A 17,618-nucleotide genomic window follows, 5' to 3' on the forward strand; every position below is an offset into this window, starting at 1 on the left:
TATGGGACGATAATTTATCGGTACCAATAATTATCATGCATCCGTAGTTGTTATACACAATATTATGTAAAATCTAGTCATTCTTTCAGTTTTATGGTTTAGTTATTGTCCCCATGCTCCGTTTAGAGTTTGAATTATTTAGGAAATATTTTGGCAAAGCAGTGTTTTTAGTTTATTATCTTTCCCGGATGTATGTCACATATATTCATGCAGCGGATATGAGTCGATCTGTCAGGTTAGCTGTTTCCTGTCAACAAGGCTTTATGTTTTAAACTTTTGGGATCCTTCAATTTTCAACCCACAGACGTTAGGGACAGCACAATCACCAGAACAAACAATTCAGTCAGGCATTTCTACAGGCATCCCAGATAGCTGTGGTCAGCCTTATACTAGGTTTCAGTGTGAAAATTCAGTATATAGAAGTTTAAATTATTTTATTTGGTAAATAATTATAAAATGATATTTTAGATGGTAAATAATCCAATACAGTTTATAATGTAGAACAGTAAATAACTAGATGATTGTAATGAGCGATAAATAGTAATTCTCCATCGTGAGTGTGTCTCCCGATGTGCACCCCCCCCCCCCAGTCCCTTATCCCTCTGGAGTCCATGCTACCTGCTTTGCTTCAATGCTTACCCAGCCTTGTTTGTCCTCAGGGTGAAGTTGGACTACCAGGACCCCCAGGACTGGATGGAGAAAAGGTAAAACCACATCATCAGATCTAATAATAGTTAAATTACCAGTTTAAATTCTATCTGCTGTGGTAGAATCCCGTTAATGATGTGCCTTTAGGATAGAGGTCATGAATATGTTTCAGTAACACAGATGGGGACTGTCCTCTTCTCTTCCAGGGACCCAGAGGGAAGCCTGGAGATCAAGGTCCCCCGGGTCCAGCTGGTCCTGAAGGCCCCAGAGGGGAGGGTGGTGTCATGGGCTTCCCTGGACCCAAGGGAGACAAGGGAGACATGGGTCCATCTGGATCACCTGTGAGTAGAAGCATGCCGTCAGTGTGTGGGGTTTCCTAACCTCAGCAGAGACCAGGTCTGTAATTATCCCAGAGGGAAGGCCTTGGTCCTCCCAGCTGCCCCCTTTTTATGTAATTAGAGACTCTAGATCGACAGAGACCGAGGAATGACACTTTAACCATCAATACTCCATGTGGATCCCAAACGTGTCTCCTTTTTAAGGGCAACACGTCTGGTTCTGGTTTTTGAGACAGGGTGGGCAGCATTGCGTCCCTGACTTTAGAGTCTCCACACGTCTAAGAGCATGGACGGTGGGTCGTTATGACAGGATCTAGTCAAAGTTTCAGTGGTGGGAAACGCGCTGTAGTCCGTCAGTTTATTTGTTTTTATGTTTAAAATAAATATAAACAACAAACAGCACATAAACAAACCTGCATCCCAGGGTCCAGCCACCAACAGGGCTCAACAGTGAATTCCCACTTTTACAGCACCTTTGGCCGAGGAGGTACAACCCTAATTCCAAAAAAGTTGGGTCACTGTGTAGACTGTAAATAAAACTAGAAGTCAATGGTTGTCAAATCTCATAAACCCATATTTTATTCAAAATAAAACAGAAACAACTTATCAGATGTTGAAACTGAGACATTTTACTATTTCATGTATTTGATGGTAGTTACACATCTCCAAAAAAGTAGGGACAGAGCCATGTTTATGATTGTTTAGCATCCCCTCTTCTTTTAACAACAGTCTGTAAACATCTGGGAAGTGATGAGACCAGTTGCTGGAGTTTTGGGAGAAGAATGTTGTCCCATTCTTGTCTGGGTCAGTCTTGAGTCTTCTTTACTTGATTTTTTCCTCCAGCAAAGAAGACCCTGGCCTGTTGAGCAGCATTTTTTCCTCCAAATATTTTCTATTGGTGAAAGTTATGGACTGCAGACAGGCCAGTTCAGGACCCAGGCTCTTCCTCTGTGAAGCCATGCTGTTGTGATGGATGTGGTATGTGGTTAAGCACTGTCTGGCTGAAACAGTCAAGGCCTTCCATGAAAGAGTTGTTGTCTGGATGGGAGCATATGTTGCTCTAAAACCTCTCTCTACTTTTCAGCATTGATGGTGCCAGATGTGTATGCTGCCCACTCCATAGACACTAATGCAACCCCATACCATCAGAGATGCAGGCTTTAGAACTGAGCCAGGAAACAAGCTGGATGGTTAGTCCACAGGACACAGCATTTGTGGTTTCTTAAAAGAATTTTAAAATCTTGTTCAACTGACCACAGAACAGTTTTCCACTTTGCCTCAGTCCATTTTGAATGTGCTTTGGTCAAGAGAAGACGGCGGTGTTTCTGGATCCTGTTCACATATGGCTTTTTCCTTCCATGATTCAGCTTTAACTGTCATTTGTGGATGGCACGGCCAACTGTGTTGACAGACGATGATTTCTGGAAGTGTTCCTGAGCCCATGCAGGGATTTCCAGTACAGAATCATGCCTGTTTATAATGTGTGCCTTGTCTCTTGCTCAAAGAGATTTCTCAGATTCTCTGGATCTTTTGATGATTTTATGGACTGTAGACTGGGGGATTTCAAAATCTTCATTGATTTTACTTTGAGGAACATTTTCCTGAAATTGTTCCACGGTTTTTGGACACAGTTTTTCACAGATTGGTGAACCTCTACCCATTTTTACTTCTGAGAGACTCTGCCTCTCTAAAATGCTCCCAGCCTTTTATTGCCCTGTCCCTATTTTTTTGAGATGTGTTGTTGCCATCAAATTCAAAACGATCTAATATTTTTCATGAAATGGTAAAATGTCTCAGATATGTTGTTTATCTCCTATTGTGAATGAGATTTTACAATTATCACATTCTTTTTCTTTACAGCGACCCAACTTTTTTGGAATAGAGGGTTGTTAAACCAGGCTGACACCAAATAAAAACATGAATTCTACAGGAGCTATGCCTTTTTTATTTTCAAGTATTCTTGGTCAGTCTACTTTGGATTGTTGTGACATGTTGACTAAAAATCAAATCTGCTTTGGTGAAAATCGATGTTTTGTTTTTTTCAGTTTACATCCTGAACCTCGCTGTTGAGCTCTGTTGAATCCAGTATGATTGGTCAATCCAGCATGAGCCATTTAAAGCAGGTCAAAGTTTGGGTTCATGAGCATTTGGCTGTTTATTTAAAGTTTAGTTGGTTTCAGAAACTGTGTGGTGTCAATAAAGTTGACAGCCTTAGCCTTGTTCCCAGAAATAATAACAGCATTATAACAGTTTTCCCACTGCTGAAGCCTGAAGTAAAATGTTTATCTATTATTTTTGACACAGATAAAGAGACTGTCGAATGTTGATTTGTCCTGGCCTGTTTAATCTAAAGTTCAGATTGATAATTCTAAATTCTTGGAAATAAAATCAGTGCATCAGATTGGAATTGGAATAAATTGGAAAACTCTGCCATTATTGTGATGTGTATCTCCCCTTCCTGTTCTGTAGGGTTTAGATGGCCCTACTGGTGAAAAGGGGGCCAACGGGGCCCCTGGCCCTATTGGATTACCTGGTGCAATGGTACGCAATGGTGCCCCTCAGGCTGATCTGTCTGACTCAGTGGAGGGGGGACACTGGAATGCATTTTGTTTTCGAACCAAGTGTGGAAATAATGTTGTGTTGCTTCATTTTAAATTCACTTTATAGTTATTGATAAGATACTGACCATGAATTGGTGTTCGTCTGTGTCACAGGGTCCTAAAGGAGAACCTGGAGATCTGGGACGGTCAGAAGTGGTGAGGATCTTTCTTTACATTAGGTCTCTGTACACATTCACATCTCCGTCTTTTTTAACTGTTGATTTTATTTGCCTGTGTTTAGATTTATGGGCCTCCAGGACCTCCAGGACCCGTCGGCCCCGCTGTAAGTCAAAGAAGTCACTCATTTCATTTCATTCCAGACCTTTTTATACAATGCCGATAAAAAGTATTCACCCCCTTGGACGTGTTAGCCTTTTGTTGATTTCATAAATCAATCACAGTCAATATATTTGCTTTTTTGACAAAAAAAAATCTCTTTAACACAAATGTGAAAACAGATTTCTACAATATAATGCTAATTAAATCAAAATCTGTAATGTGAATGAAGTGACAGCATAAATATTCACCCTCTTTAAAGTGACTAGTCTAATTCAACAGAGGTCACAATTTATGAAATGTAGTAAAAAGACACCTGTGCCTGGAAGGCCCAGTTACTGGTTCAGTTTTCCTGGCTACCATTACACCATGAAGACGAAAGAAACACTCCAAGAGAAAAGGTTGTTGAAAAGTGTAAGTCAGGGGATGAAAACAAGACAATTCCAAGGCAGTGAACATGCAGAGCTCCATTAAATCCATCACAAAGAAATTGAGGGAATATGGCGCATGTGTAAATCTGCCTAGACCAGGTCGTCCCCACAAACTGAGTGACCGTGCAAGAAGCAGAGTAATGAGAGAGGCCACCAAGACACCTATGACTACTCTGAAGGAGTTACAAGCTTCAGCAGCTGAGATGGGAGAGACTCTGCAGACAACAACTGTTGGCCAGGCTCTTCCCCAGTCAAAGCTTCATGGGAGAGTGGCAAAGAGAAAGCCACTGTTGAAGAAAACTCAGATTCAATCTGGATTAGTGGATGTGTTTAGTTATAGTCATGTTGAATCACGATTGATAGTGATGTTTCACTTTTTTTGATTCTTCCAGGGATCTCAAGGACCTTCAGGGCCTAAGGTCAGTTCATATCATATGATAATAATTTATCTAGTTTCATCAAACCTGCCCCTGGTTGGTGTTAATTCTATCCATGTAAAACATGAATTTGTGAGGATGTGATGTTTACTGAATGTCTGCTAGGGAGAGCCAGGCATCGGCATCAGAGGAGAAAAAGGAGCGACCGGTCAGAAAGGCGACAAGGGAGACAGAGGCCATCTTGGACTTCCTGTAAGTACACCAGGCATCCTGTATGTGTCTGAGCAAATCACTGCCACGTAAACCATTCATTTATACAGCTTCATAACATGTATTTATATTTTTCATTGTAATATGTACAAAAAACAATGCTGCTGTTTGCACAGGTATTTATTATTGATGGGTAATGTCCTACATGATTTTATTTCACCATGATCAGTTTATAAGTCATTTACTTTGATAAGTCAAACACATGAAAATCATTTTTCTCTCTTTCGTCTCTCTGGTGGTTCAACCTTTGATTTATGTCGCTGAATTCACCTTTAGTAGCCCACCAACTCACTGTTATTGTCTATAGACTTCCTCTGTTTACCTCCAGTTACTGGGGCATCCTCAAACTGAAGAAATACTAATAGACGTAACAGTTGATTCTAATAAGAGGCTTAAATCAAAATAAATACAACCTAGTTTCCCAAAAAGTTGGGTCACCATGTACAATGTAAGTAAAAGTGATCAATGTGTGTCAGATCTCCTCAGCCAAAATTTTATTCACAAGGGAACATAAGCAACTTATCAGATTCTGAAACTGAGACATTTTACTGTTTCATGAAACATATTAGCTCATTTTGAATTTGATGGTGGCAACACATATCCACAAAAGTAGGAATGGGGAGCAAAGGGCTGGAAGAGTATGTGGTAAAAAACAGCTGGAGGAGTATTTTGCAACTATTTAGGTTAATTGTCAAAAGGTCAGTAACTTGGTTGGGTATGAAAAGGAGCATTTTAGAGAGACAGAGTCATTCAGGAGAAAATATGGGCAGAGGTTCACAAATCTGTGGAAAAACTCTGTCAAAAAACTGTGCAACTTTTTCAGGAAAAAAAATGAAAAAGATGTTTAAGAATCATTTAAGGATGATATCATCTTCAAATGCAGCAATTAAATGTTTTTATATATATTGAAGCATGACATCATCTTCACAGGCAAAGATGGAATAATTTAGAAACATTAAAGAATGACTTCATCTTCAAAGACAAAGACGGAATATTTTAGAAACATTAAAGAATGACATCATCCTCAACGGCAAAGATGGAATGCTTTATAGATATCAAGGGATGACATCATCTTCAAAGACAAAAACAGAACATTTTAGAAACATTAAAGGCTGACATCATCCTCAACGGTAAAGATGGAATGCTTTATAGACATCAAGGGATGACATCATCTTCAAAGACAAAAACAGAACATTTTAGAAACATTAAAGAATGACATCATCCTCAACGGCAAAGATGGAATGCTTTATAGATATCAAGGGATGACATCATCTTCAAAGACAAAAACAGAACATTTTAGAAACATTAAAGGCTGACATCATCCTCAACGGTAAAGATGGAATGCTTTATAGACATCAAGGGATGACATCATCTTCAAAGACAAAAACAGAACATTTTAGAAACATTAAAGAATGACATCATCCTCAACGGTAAAGATGGAATGCTTTATAGACATCAAGGGATGACATCATCTTCAAAGACAAAAACAGAACATTTTAGAAACATTAAAGAATGACATCATCCTCAACGGTAAAGATGGAATGCTTTATAGACATCAAGGGATGACATCATCTTCAAAGACAGAACATTTTAGAAACATTAAAGGATGACATCATCCTCAAAGGCAAAGACGGAATATTTTAGAAACCTTAAACCATGACATCATCCTCAAAGGCAACAATGGAATATTTTAAAGACATCAAGGGATGACATCATCTTTAAAAGCAAGGATAGCCTTAAAGATACTTACCAAGCCTTTTTTGTCCTATCCCAATCTCTCTGATGATTCCATCCAATTGAAATTGAGCAAATAATTTTCATAAAATGGCCAATTTTCTGACCATTGGACCTCTGGCAATTGTTTCATTTTACACAGGGACCCAACTTTTTTTGGGTTGGTGTTTTGAATGTTATTTATGAATTTACACAGAGACTTAGACCATTGCCATTGCAGCCACTGGAAGTTAAAAGACAAACAGGAAGTTCGAGCCTGGCGTTTTTATGGAACTTTAGATGAATCCTCATGGCATACTCTGATCTATACATTGATTTCCCCCTCCTGTTTGTTGGACAAGTCCACTTAAACACCTCAAATCACAGTGTTCTCATGAAGCTGTAACTGTAGCTCAGCCTTACTGATTGGAGCTGAGAACAACAAACCCAGAGGGAGTCTGACCTGACTCTGTGCTCTGACTGCTAAAGCGACCTTACACCAACAGCTCCCACCAGTCAGACATCACTCACTGTTACTGTCACTCACTTACCTCTCCCCCGCCACCTCCATCACCCTTCATGTCATCATCTGAAGATGTTTTTTTATGTCACCTGAGTCACTGCTTCACTCACTCCCCCCACCCCTCCCCCACCTCCCCCCATCATCTCTGCTCTCTAACTATGTACAACGCTATACAGGGGGCTCATGGGTTAGACGGCAGACCGGGTCCTGTGGTGAGTGGTGCAAGTCCTGTTCCAGTCCCATCACCCCCTCCTCTTCCTCCTCCACCTCCTCCATCCCCTGCTACAGCTTGCTTGGTGTCTGCCATGTCTGCTTGTCTTGTCTGCTTGCTTTTCTGCTTACTATGCTTGTCCTGTCTCTCTGTTTTCTTCCTGAAGTAGTTTTTTTGACGACAGGATGGTTCAGGGTTGGGTTCTGAAGATGCACCGGTTTGAAGAATGTGGACTGTATGGCACACATGGCAACATAGCACAATTTCTAAACCTTTTTAATGAACCAAGGTTTTAAACTAGCTTATGTAAGGACCAATGCTCTTTAAACAGGCTGGCCAAAAATGAAGTTTTTCTAAAATCTAAGATCCAAACCATGTCAGTTATTCCATTATATAGGAATGAAATAAAAAGGCTTTTGTGGAAAGTGGGTGGTGATATTTACATAAGAAAATCACTATTGTAATTAGGAAAGCAAAAGAAGAAAAATAACCTTGCCCTGGCACTCTCAGCGGTTGAATATTTAAATGACAGTCAAGAAACATAAAACAAACCATCTTTTATTTTTCTCTCCCTGGATTTTTGTTTTCCATTTTCTGCTTTTCTTTTTTGTTTTCCATAAATGAATAAAAATTTGTATCAAAAAAGAAGAAACAAAGGATTTAACACTGGTGATGCAACATTCTGTTTTCTCTCAACACCTGCATTGAGTCACACAAATGGGGGGGAAAGAATGTTACATTTCGGTTTCACTCTTTTATCATCCTCTGCTTTGATAGAGGAACAATAAACAAAAACATAAAGAGAAAAACATTTTTTTTTCTGCCCCTAATTTTTGTTTTCCCTGTTTTTCTTTTTCTGTATCTTAAAAAACACAAAACAGTTAATTTCTGATTGTAATGATTTATGTTTGGATCAAATAAGGAAGATCAGAAAAAGCAGCACTTGTGTTGTAGCATTCTTTTTATTTTTTTTCAAAACACCTGGACGAGGTAAGACAAATGGGAGTGTTCTGTTATCAATCTTCTTTTTTTGACCCAAATGTTAAAGAATAAGATCAAAAACAAACCATTTCTCTTTTTCCATCTCTAGTTTTTACTTTCTGTTTCCCTTTTTTTTATTTTCACTGGTGTTGTAACATTCTTTTATTACATCTACACCAAGTCACACAAATGGGGGAAAAAGAATGTTGTGATTCTTTGATCTTTCTTTTTGCTGATGCAAACATGAAAACAATAAGATGAAAAGTGAATGTTTTTTTATCTTTTCATCCATCCTTTTTTTTTTTTTTTTTTTTTTTTTTTTTGAAAACAAAACCAGAAAAACAAAAAATGATTTTTGTTTTTTTGGGTCTTGATTCTCTACTTGATATCAGACTGCCTGAAACGGCCAAGAGCATTTTATTTCCACATTTGCTTTTATCGTTGTCATTGGGAAACAGCCGGTTTCCTTGAATTTGGTTTTGTCCTTTCAAAATAAAAAATGGTTGGCTATAAAATTCACTGAGCCTTTTGTTGAGTGTATATCAAGGCCAACTGTCGATAATTCAGGTCATATCCATGCCAAATAGCTTCTGTAACATGTTCTGGTACCTCTGATTGCTTTAGTTGTATTGTGGTTATATGCTGTAAAGCACAACCTTCAGGAACCACAGCCTTATGATTATAACATTAAAAATAACTGGGTTCACTAGCTTATAAAAAATAGCCATCTTGCCCATTTTTTCTTTAATCTGATAATATTTTCTAACTTTAACCCAAGACCACTAAAGTGCAATGTTTGCTTGTGCTGCTCTGAAATCTCAACAGTGTCAGTCCTCCGTCCTCAACCCTGCTCCAACCATTTCCTGCCTCTTGATGCTCTCGTATCTCCAGCGGGCTGCAGAGTCGCCTTCGCTCAGATCTATCCAAAGTAGCATGCAGAGGTCCCTGTGCTGCATGCTGACATGTCAATCAGTGCATTCAGACTTCTGTCCTCCAGACAGCGTACTGGACATGCCTCAAATCCTGACTGCTAATCAGACAGAGACCTGCAGCTGTTGACATTTATTCATTTTCCCTCCTTTTTAACAGTTTAACGGTACTTCAACAAGCTTGGTGTCAGTGATTCAGACGGATAACTGACTCTTTGTGAAGCCCAGCAATGGTTCATATTAGAGGGGGTCAGTTGTCTCTAAATCCGGTTTTGTTGCTCTAAAAACAGTCAGTGGTCTATAATGTGACTCTGAGTTCACCAGAAGCTTGTTGATCTACTGATTTTTAAGGTATTTGATGATGATGTTTGCTCTGTTTCTATAGCTCATTGGTTGTTATGTTTTTATTTCATAAAGGGTCTAATAGGACCAGCAGGTGTTCCAGGACCAGCAGGACCAAAGGGAGAGAGAGTAAGTGTCTTTCTGATTCTTACTCATTAAATATAGATGCACATAAACACAGTGATAGACTGGAGTCAAAATGACACATTAATGCATACATTCATTGCACATACATGAGGAAACCTTCATTAATCGTCCTCTTGACACAGGGAGAAAAAGGAGATGCAGGACTACCAGGACCAACTGGGCCTCAAGGCATCCCAGTAAGTCTTTCATCCCAATGTAAAGCTCCTGTGAGGAGTATTTAGCTGTTTGATGGGGGATAAGCCCCAAATAACAACTTCTACAAAGCAAATCAGTCATCCGTCCAAGTACCTGTATGGTAGAGGGCTGTCAAAAGCATATCAGGATGGATCACTTTGTTTTTGCTCTGCAGCGAAATATGTATGGAGTCATAATCGTCGCAAAACTCAAGAGCGAATGTTTGAATGTTTTGAGATCAGGACTTATTTACTGTTCTTCAAATTTTACATCCAAGTCAGCCTTTGTTTTCTAAACTGCCTCCTTAGGCTTAAAACACTTTAAAATGAGTTATTGAGATCTGCAACAAAAATGACTCCATAAAGATGCTTCACTTTTAGCAGTGCTTTTGTCTAAGAGCAAAGACATGGTTTAAGAAGCATATGTATAGTTTTATTTTAGTGGGTGAAAATTGCACATGTTCTAACTGCATGCATTTCCTTTACAGGGTTTAGTAGGACCACAAGGATTCAAGGGGAATCGGGTAAGAATTTACATTTTTGATAATGACAGTTATTAAATAAACATCAGAACCAAAGACATAGATATAGATAAAGAGAAAAAAGTAAACTTAAGTTCTTATCTTTATTTGGATAAAGTCGCATCAGTGCTGTAAATCATTGACTTAATAAACTTTCCGTCCATGTTTACACAGAAATGATCCACTGGAAACAGAACTGATTTAATATTCTAAAGCATTAGATTACAATATGGACAATTGTCATACGCACTGATCTGCAAAAATGACTAAAAAGCTGTAGTGTATACTGCAACGGTCCGTTTAGAGCTGTAACGCTCTAACTTTCCTTCATTACCATCCATTTCTAACTGCTGTTCTTCACTTCCTGCCGCCCTTCTGACAACATCAGAATCATGTGACAGTAAAGAACTGTAATGAGCATTAGCGTTATCAGATGAACTGGGCCTTTTTCTAAAGATTCTGTTTTCAGGCATCAAAAATGCTCGGTGCATTTTATGGCCATTTGATTTTTAATATGAAATGAGGAATCTAAAAATCATAGCAAGCTGTTTCCATATTATTGTAATAAAAAAAAAAAACAATAGGACAACAAACCATGGAAAACCGCACCCCAGACTCTTTCAGACCATTTATTTTAAATTGAGAAACAAAGAAACAAGATAAAAAAAATTGAAAAGATTTTTTTTCATTGAATAAAAAAGGAAGATAAAAAAGCACACAGCTGATGTAACATTCTTTTTTCTGTATATTTGACCCACTGCAGGTGTTGCAGAATAAAATAATGTTACATCAGCAGTGTTCTGGTCCTTAATCTCTCCTTTTTGAAAACACAAAAACAACAAGCTGGGAAAAAAAACAACTGTTTCAGTTGTTCTTCATCCATTTTGAGGAAAAAGTGTAAAACTACTTTTGTATTTCCATTTAGATTTTAAAAAATGTTTTGTTTTTTCAAAGGAAAAACAATTTTTTAAATTTCATATTATTTTTCATCCTCTGATCAAAAAAGGAAGCTCAAAGAACAGAATACTTGTAATCTAACATTCTATTTCCACAGCAGCTGCAACAGTTAAAAAATATAGGAAAAAAGAATGTTACATCACCAGTGTTTCATTCTTTAATCTTCCTTTTTTAATCTGAACACAAAAAAACAAGATGAAAAAAAAATACCTGTTTTTACTTCATTCATTTCTTTTCGGAAAACGATAGGGGGGAAAACATTTGTTTTCTATTTTTTATTCCTAATTTAATATGAACGGGCTTAAAGAGACAAAATGGTGTTCCTCCTTGTTTTGTTGTCCTATTTAAACATTAATTTGTGAACAGCTTTTTTTAATATTGGATTTGGCATTTCAAAATTAAAATTAAACCAAAAACCCTGTTGACATACATACAAACAGCTAAAAATCAACCAAAGCTGACTGTTTTCAGGTGGATCCTTGGAGTGTAAACATGGCCTTTATTTCCTTATGAAACACTTTACTGCTGGCCAGGCTGGTTTTAGTATCCACAGCATTATTTATCTTAATACAGATGTGATTAGGATGTACCTGTGAGGCCATACAAGGTCAGCCAAGCAGAGGTTGAACCACTTTAAAGTCTCAGTGAAGGAGGAGAGGAGAAATGAATACCGATAAATCAGACGTTCTCTTTGATATCAGACATGAAAAGATGTCCTGATGAGTCTCATTATCTCACTCCTGTTTCCTTTTAATGATCCTGAATAATTAGGAGCAGAATGACCTGTGCCTTTCTGAGGATGATCTGTTGGTTTTGGAGCAGCTTAAGTTAGAACCACAGACCAATAATGGCGTTAACATGGACTTAAGTATCCCAGTTATGAGTCTTATCCTGGTTTTGGTCATATTTGGGAATATTTACATGCACAGAAAAAAACTGGTTATTCAGATGGATCCATCCTGGTTTACACAACTGGAATATGTTTACATGTTTGAACAAAAAGCTCAAAAAACAAAACTGGGATACTCATGTCCATGTAGGCACTCTCATAAATGTCATTTTAAAGTTTCAGAAACTCAAAATGGCCTTTGACCTCAGAGATAAGTTTGACGTGTTATTCCAAAAACTCTTATTTAAACATTTATCAAACAAATATGCTAATATATGGTTAAATAGGATAAAAAAATATTGGGTTGATTGGCTGAGCATTTACTCTCTCCTCTTTCATTGACCACATTCACAAAGCAGAAGGTTATCTCTGATACCATGTTTTAACGTCATTACAGCCGTCACACTGCTGGGTACCAGGGTCAAAGATTTGTCTAAATCTGGGAATAGAATTGACGTGACTCTATTTTATTCACAATAGAACATAGCACATCAGATATATCAGTTTCAACATCTGATATGTTGTTTATGTTCTACTGTCAATTAAATATGGGTTTATGAGATCTGACAATCACTGCTTTGTTTTGACTTTTCGCATAGTGTCCCAACTTTTTGGAAGTGGGGTTGTATCAGTATAAAACCTAATATTTACAAGGAGGTGGCTGAAGTCTGCTGTTGGCTTCCCTGTGATTCTATCTCACTGGTTATCAAACATGCAGAACATTCAGATTCTAAGTGTTTATATGACAGATGACTTTGACCGTAACAGTCACATGACAACATTTGAGCATGACATCAGAGGAACATGGCTGCTGTGGGAATATGGTCCATTGTGTGGAGTCCAGTCAGACTTTTTTCCATCTGTCAGAGAAAATAAATCAAATCATATATTAAAGATGTTTTAGTTGGCCTTGAATGTAAGAACAGCATTGTAAATGTCATTGAGTGTATTGTATTTTAGGTTCAGGTGTTTGTAATGTCTGAATACCCTTCCTCTAAGAGAATGATTCCCTCTCATTAACCTGTGCCTCTTTTAATATTTCCTTTCCCATCTTCTGAGTCTTCACATTTCATAAGCTCTCTCAGCACTTTCAACTGCCGTCGCCTCAAAACAACCAAATGGACAGCTGCTAAATTTACACCAACCCTCCATGGTAATCAGGCCTGGCCGTGGCCGGTGGGTTGAAGGTGCTGAAGACCCAGCTATGGGATTGTGTTGGTGTTTTTTTACTCTGTCCTTTGTTCCTTTGTTTCCGCAGGTCTTCCTATCCCCTTTTACTTCCCTCCACCTTGCTCTGTGGCCTGTGGCTCTTTTTATTGCCGGGGTTGCCCTCTCTCCCTCTCACAAACTTTGGCCTCCTGCTCCTCCTCTTCCTCCTGCATTCTAATGTAGTCCTGGGTTAATCTTCCTCCTTTTACACCTCCTTTCTAATTCACCTAATTCACCTCCTACTACCTTAAACATTTAACACCACCTCCTCCTGCAAGCATTCACGCTCCCATCCAACCTCCTTATGAGTGCATTCCTATGGACATGAGTTTCCACAGTTTGACTGGGTTTTTAAGAATCTCTTAATGTGTTTGGGCAAGTAAACATCATACCAAGATTTCAGAAATTAAGATTCCTACTTTAACACTTGCTTTTATGAACATTAAAGGATGACATCTTCTTCAAAGGCAAGGTTAGAATGTTTCAAAGACATTAATGGATGACATCATCTTCAAAGACAAGGAAGGAATGTTTCATAGATAAGGAAGGATGGCATTATCCATTATCTTCAAAGTCAAGGTTAGAATGTTTCATAGACATTAATGGATGACATCATCTTCAAAGACAAGGTTAGAATGTTTCATAGACATTAATGGATGACATCATCTTCAAAGACAAGGTTAGATTGTTTCATAGACATTAATGGATATCATCGTATTTGAAGGCAAGGTTAGATTGTTTCAAAGACAATAATGGATATCATCATATTCAAAGGCAAGGTTAGAATGTTTCAAAAACAATAAAGGATGGTATCATCTTCAAAGTCAAGGTTAGAATGTTTGATAGACATTAATGGATAACATCATCTTCAAGGCAAGTTAGAATGTTTAATAGACAATGATGGATATCATCATATTCAAAGGCAAGGTTAGAATGTTTCATAGACATTAATGGATGACATCATCTTCAAAGACAAGGTTAGAATGTTTCATAGATAAGGAAGGATGGCATTATCCATTATCTTCAAAGTCAAGGTTAGAATGTTTCATAGACATCAATGGATATCATCATATTCAAAGGCAAGGTTAGAATGTTTCATAGACATTAATGGATGACATCATCTTCAAAGACAAGGTTAGAATGTTTCATAGATAAGGAAGGATGGCATTATCCATTATCTTCAAAGTCAAGGTTAGAATGTCTCATAGACGTCAATGGATGACATCATCTTCAAAGACAAGGTTAGAATGTTTCATAGACATTAATGGATGACATCATCTTCAAAGACAAGGAAGGAATGTTTCATAGATAAGGAAGGATGGCATTATCCATTATCTTCAAAGTCAAGGTTAGAATGTTTCATAGACATCGATGGATGACATCATCTTCAAAGGCAAGGTTAGAATGTTTCATAGACATTAATGGATGACATCATCTTCAAAGACAAGGTTAGAATGTTTCATAGACATTAATGGATATCATCATATTTGAAGGCAAGGTTAGATTGTTTCATAGACAATAATGGATATCATCATATTAAAAGGCAAGGTTAGAATGTTTCAAAAACAATAAAGGATGGTATCATCTTCAAAGTCAAGGTTAGAATGTTTGATAGACATTAATGGATGACATCATCTTCAAGGCAAGTTAGAATGTTTTAAAGACAATAATGGATATCATCATGTTCAATGCAAGGTTAGAAAGTTTCATAGACAATAATGGATATCATCATATTCAAAGGCAAGGTTAGAATGTTTCATAGACATCAATGGATGACATCATCTTCAAAGACAAGGTTAGAATGTTTCATAGATAAGGAAGGATGGCATTATCCATTATCTTCAAAGTCAAGGTTAGAATGTTTCATAGACATTAATGGATGACATCATCTTCAAAGACAAGGTTAGATTGTTTCATAGACATTAATGGATATCATCATATTTGAAGGCAAGGTTAGATTGTTTCATAGACAATAATGGATATCATCATATTCAAGGGCAAGGTTAGAATGTTTCAAAAACAATAAAGGATGGTATCATCTTCAAAGTCAAGGTTAGAATGTTTGATAGACATTAATGGATGACATCATCTTCAAGGCAAGTTAGAATGTTTTATAGACAATAATGGATATTATCATGTTCAATGCAAGGTTAGAATGTTTCATAGACAATAATGGATATCATCATATTCAAAGGCAAGGTTAGAATGTTTCAAAAACAATAAAGAATGGCATCATCTTCAAAGTCAAGGTTAGAATTTTTGATAGACATTAATGGATGACATCATTATATTCAAAGGCAGGGTTAGAACATTTTATAGACAATAATGGATATCATCATGTTCAAGGCAAGGTAAGAATGTTTCAAAAACAATAAAGGATGGCAACATCTTCAAAGGCAAGGGCAGAATGTTATATAGACTTTAATGGATGACATCATCTTCAAAGACAAGGTAAGAATGTTTCATCGACAAATTAATGATATCATCATATTCAAAGGCGGGGTTAGAACATTTTATAGACAATAATGGATATCATCATGATCAAGGCAATTTTAGAATGTTTCATAAACAATAAAGGATGGCATCATCTTCAAAGGCAAGGTTAGAATGTTTCATAGACATTAATGCATGACATCACCTTCAAAGGCAAGTTTACAATGTGTCAGATAAACAAGGATGGCATTATCCATTATCTTCAAAGGCCAGGTAGGAATGTTTCATAGACAATAAAGGATTGCATTATATTGGTAGGCAAGGATAGACTGTTTCATAGACATTAATGGATGACATCATCTTTGAAGGCACAGTTTCAGTTTTTCATAGACAAAAAGATGACATAATTTCTAAGCTCAAGGTTAGAATGTTTTATACGTTTTATATCATCATGTTCAAGGTAAGGATAGAATGTTTCTAGCTATAGACAGATTTAGTCTTCTTAGGCAAGAATAGAATGTTTTATTATATTAAAATATTATATCATCCTAAAAGGCAATAGATAGAATGTTTTATTGAAATTTAAGGATGACATTATCTTCAAAGGCAAGAACAGAATGTTTTATAAACATTAAAAGATGACATCATCTTCAAAGGCAAGAAAAGAATGTTTTATAAACATTAAAGGATGGCATCTTCAGAGTTAAGGATAAAAATCAGTCTTTATAAAGAAAGATGGGATATTTTACAGACATTAAAGGTTGAATTCAACTTCAGAGGCTAAGATGGAATGTGTTATAAACTTTAAAGGATGATGTTATCATTAAACTAACGTCAGGAAACTAACATCCTATTGTTGTCCTGTAGTCATCACAGACTTATGAGTTAGCATTTTGTTGCCTTCTCTAATCTTCAACTTACATTTAATCCTGTCATTAAAGAAAACAAGTCATTTGTTTCATTTCTTAAGAAGTTCGACAATCTTACTGCTGCCACCATCTTTGTTTGCCCATATAGTTAGCAACAGTCACAAAACTGGGCAAACTGTGGAATTCATGGGTTTTGTGTTTTAGTTCTCCAGATAGGAAAATCCGGTTTCTAACATTAGAATCAGGGCTGGCTCTAAGTCCAAACACAAAGAGGTGTACTTTAAAATACACTTGTCAAAATCTGGATTCGAAGTCCATGTAAATGCACTCGATCATCCTTGAATTTTTTAAAGCTTTTCTCTCCTATCACTGTGAGAGTGAACATGACGTTTAGATTTAATTTTTTTATATCAAAATTGAACTTTCGTTTGTTTTTTTTTTTCTTTTTTTTGTTTTTAATCACAGTTCTTACTTTGATCACTGAATTCTGGTTTTAATCTGTGTATCATGTCATATTTTAATCTCAGGGTGTTCTGAAATTCTCATTATCTCATAATCCAGTGTCTTTTTTAGATCTGTGTTTTACTGAAGACTGTGGTCCACCTGGGTCACCTCCTAAGGTCACTTGATCTAGAATTCTGGATTAATTTCAGGAGAAACAAATCCCAGATGCACAGTTTTCTTTTTTTTACTAAAACTGTGACTAAAAATTAACCAAAAAACTAGGACTAAAGCCCCCAGGGTTGAGATGGATGCCCTCCTATCCTTTGATAGATGGCAG

The 17,618-nt window shown here is 37.1% G+C and overlaps 1 protein-coding gene across 10 annotated transcripts in view; it reads left to right on the forward strand.

Annotated features, from left to right (window-relative positions):
- Window positions 1-17,618, forward strand: part of col13a1 (collagen, type XIII, alpha 1) — a 196,860-nt gene that overhangs the window by 166,899 nt on the left and 12,343 nt on the right. For 9 of the 10 annotated variants that reach the window (XM_041789686.1, XM_041789688.1, XM_041789691.1 and 6 more), the window contains 10 exons: window positions 660-704; window positions 855-989; window positions 3,456-3,527; window positions 3,701-3,742; window positions 3,828-3,869; window positions 4,686-4,712; window positions 4,836-4,922; window positions 9,715-9,768; window positions 9,909-9,962; window positions 10,448-10,483. In XM_041789686.1, the coding sequence (XP_041645620.1) occupies window positions 660-704; window positions 855-989; window positions 3,456-3,527; window positions 3,701-3,742; window positions 3,828-3,869; window positions 4,686-4,712; window positions 4,836-4,922; window positions 9,715-9,768; window positions 9,909-9,962; window positions 10,448-10,483 (594 nt within the window). The remainder of the gene's footprint in view (window positions 1-659; window positions 705-854; window positions 990-3,455; window positions 3,528-3,700; window positions 3,743-3,827; window positions 3,870-4,685; window positions 4,713-4,835; window positions 4,923-9,714; window positions 9,769-9,908; window positions 9,963-10,447; window positions 10,484-17,618) is intronic. The other variant, XM_041789694.1, reaches the window with a different exon arrangement.

This window comes from Cheilinus undulatus, linkage group 6, assembly GCF_018320785.1.
Source record: "Cheilinus undulatus linkage group 6, ASM1832078v1, whole genome shotgun sequence".
Lineage (NCBI taxonomy): Eukaryota > Metazoa > Chordata > Actinopteri > Labriformes > Labridae > Cheilinus > Cheilinus undulatus.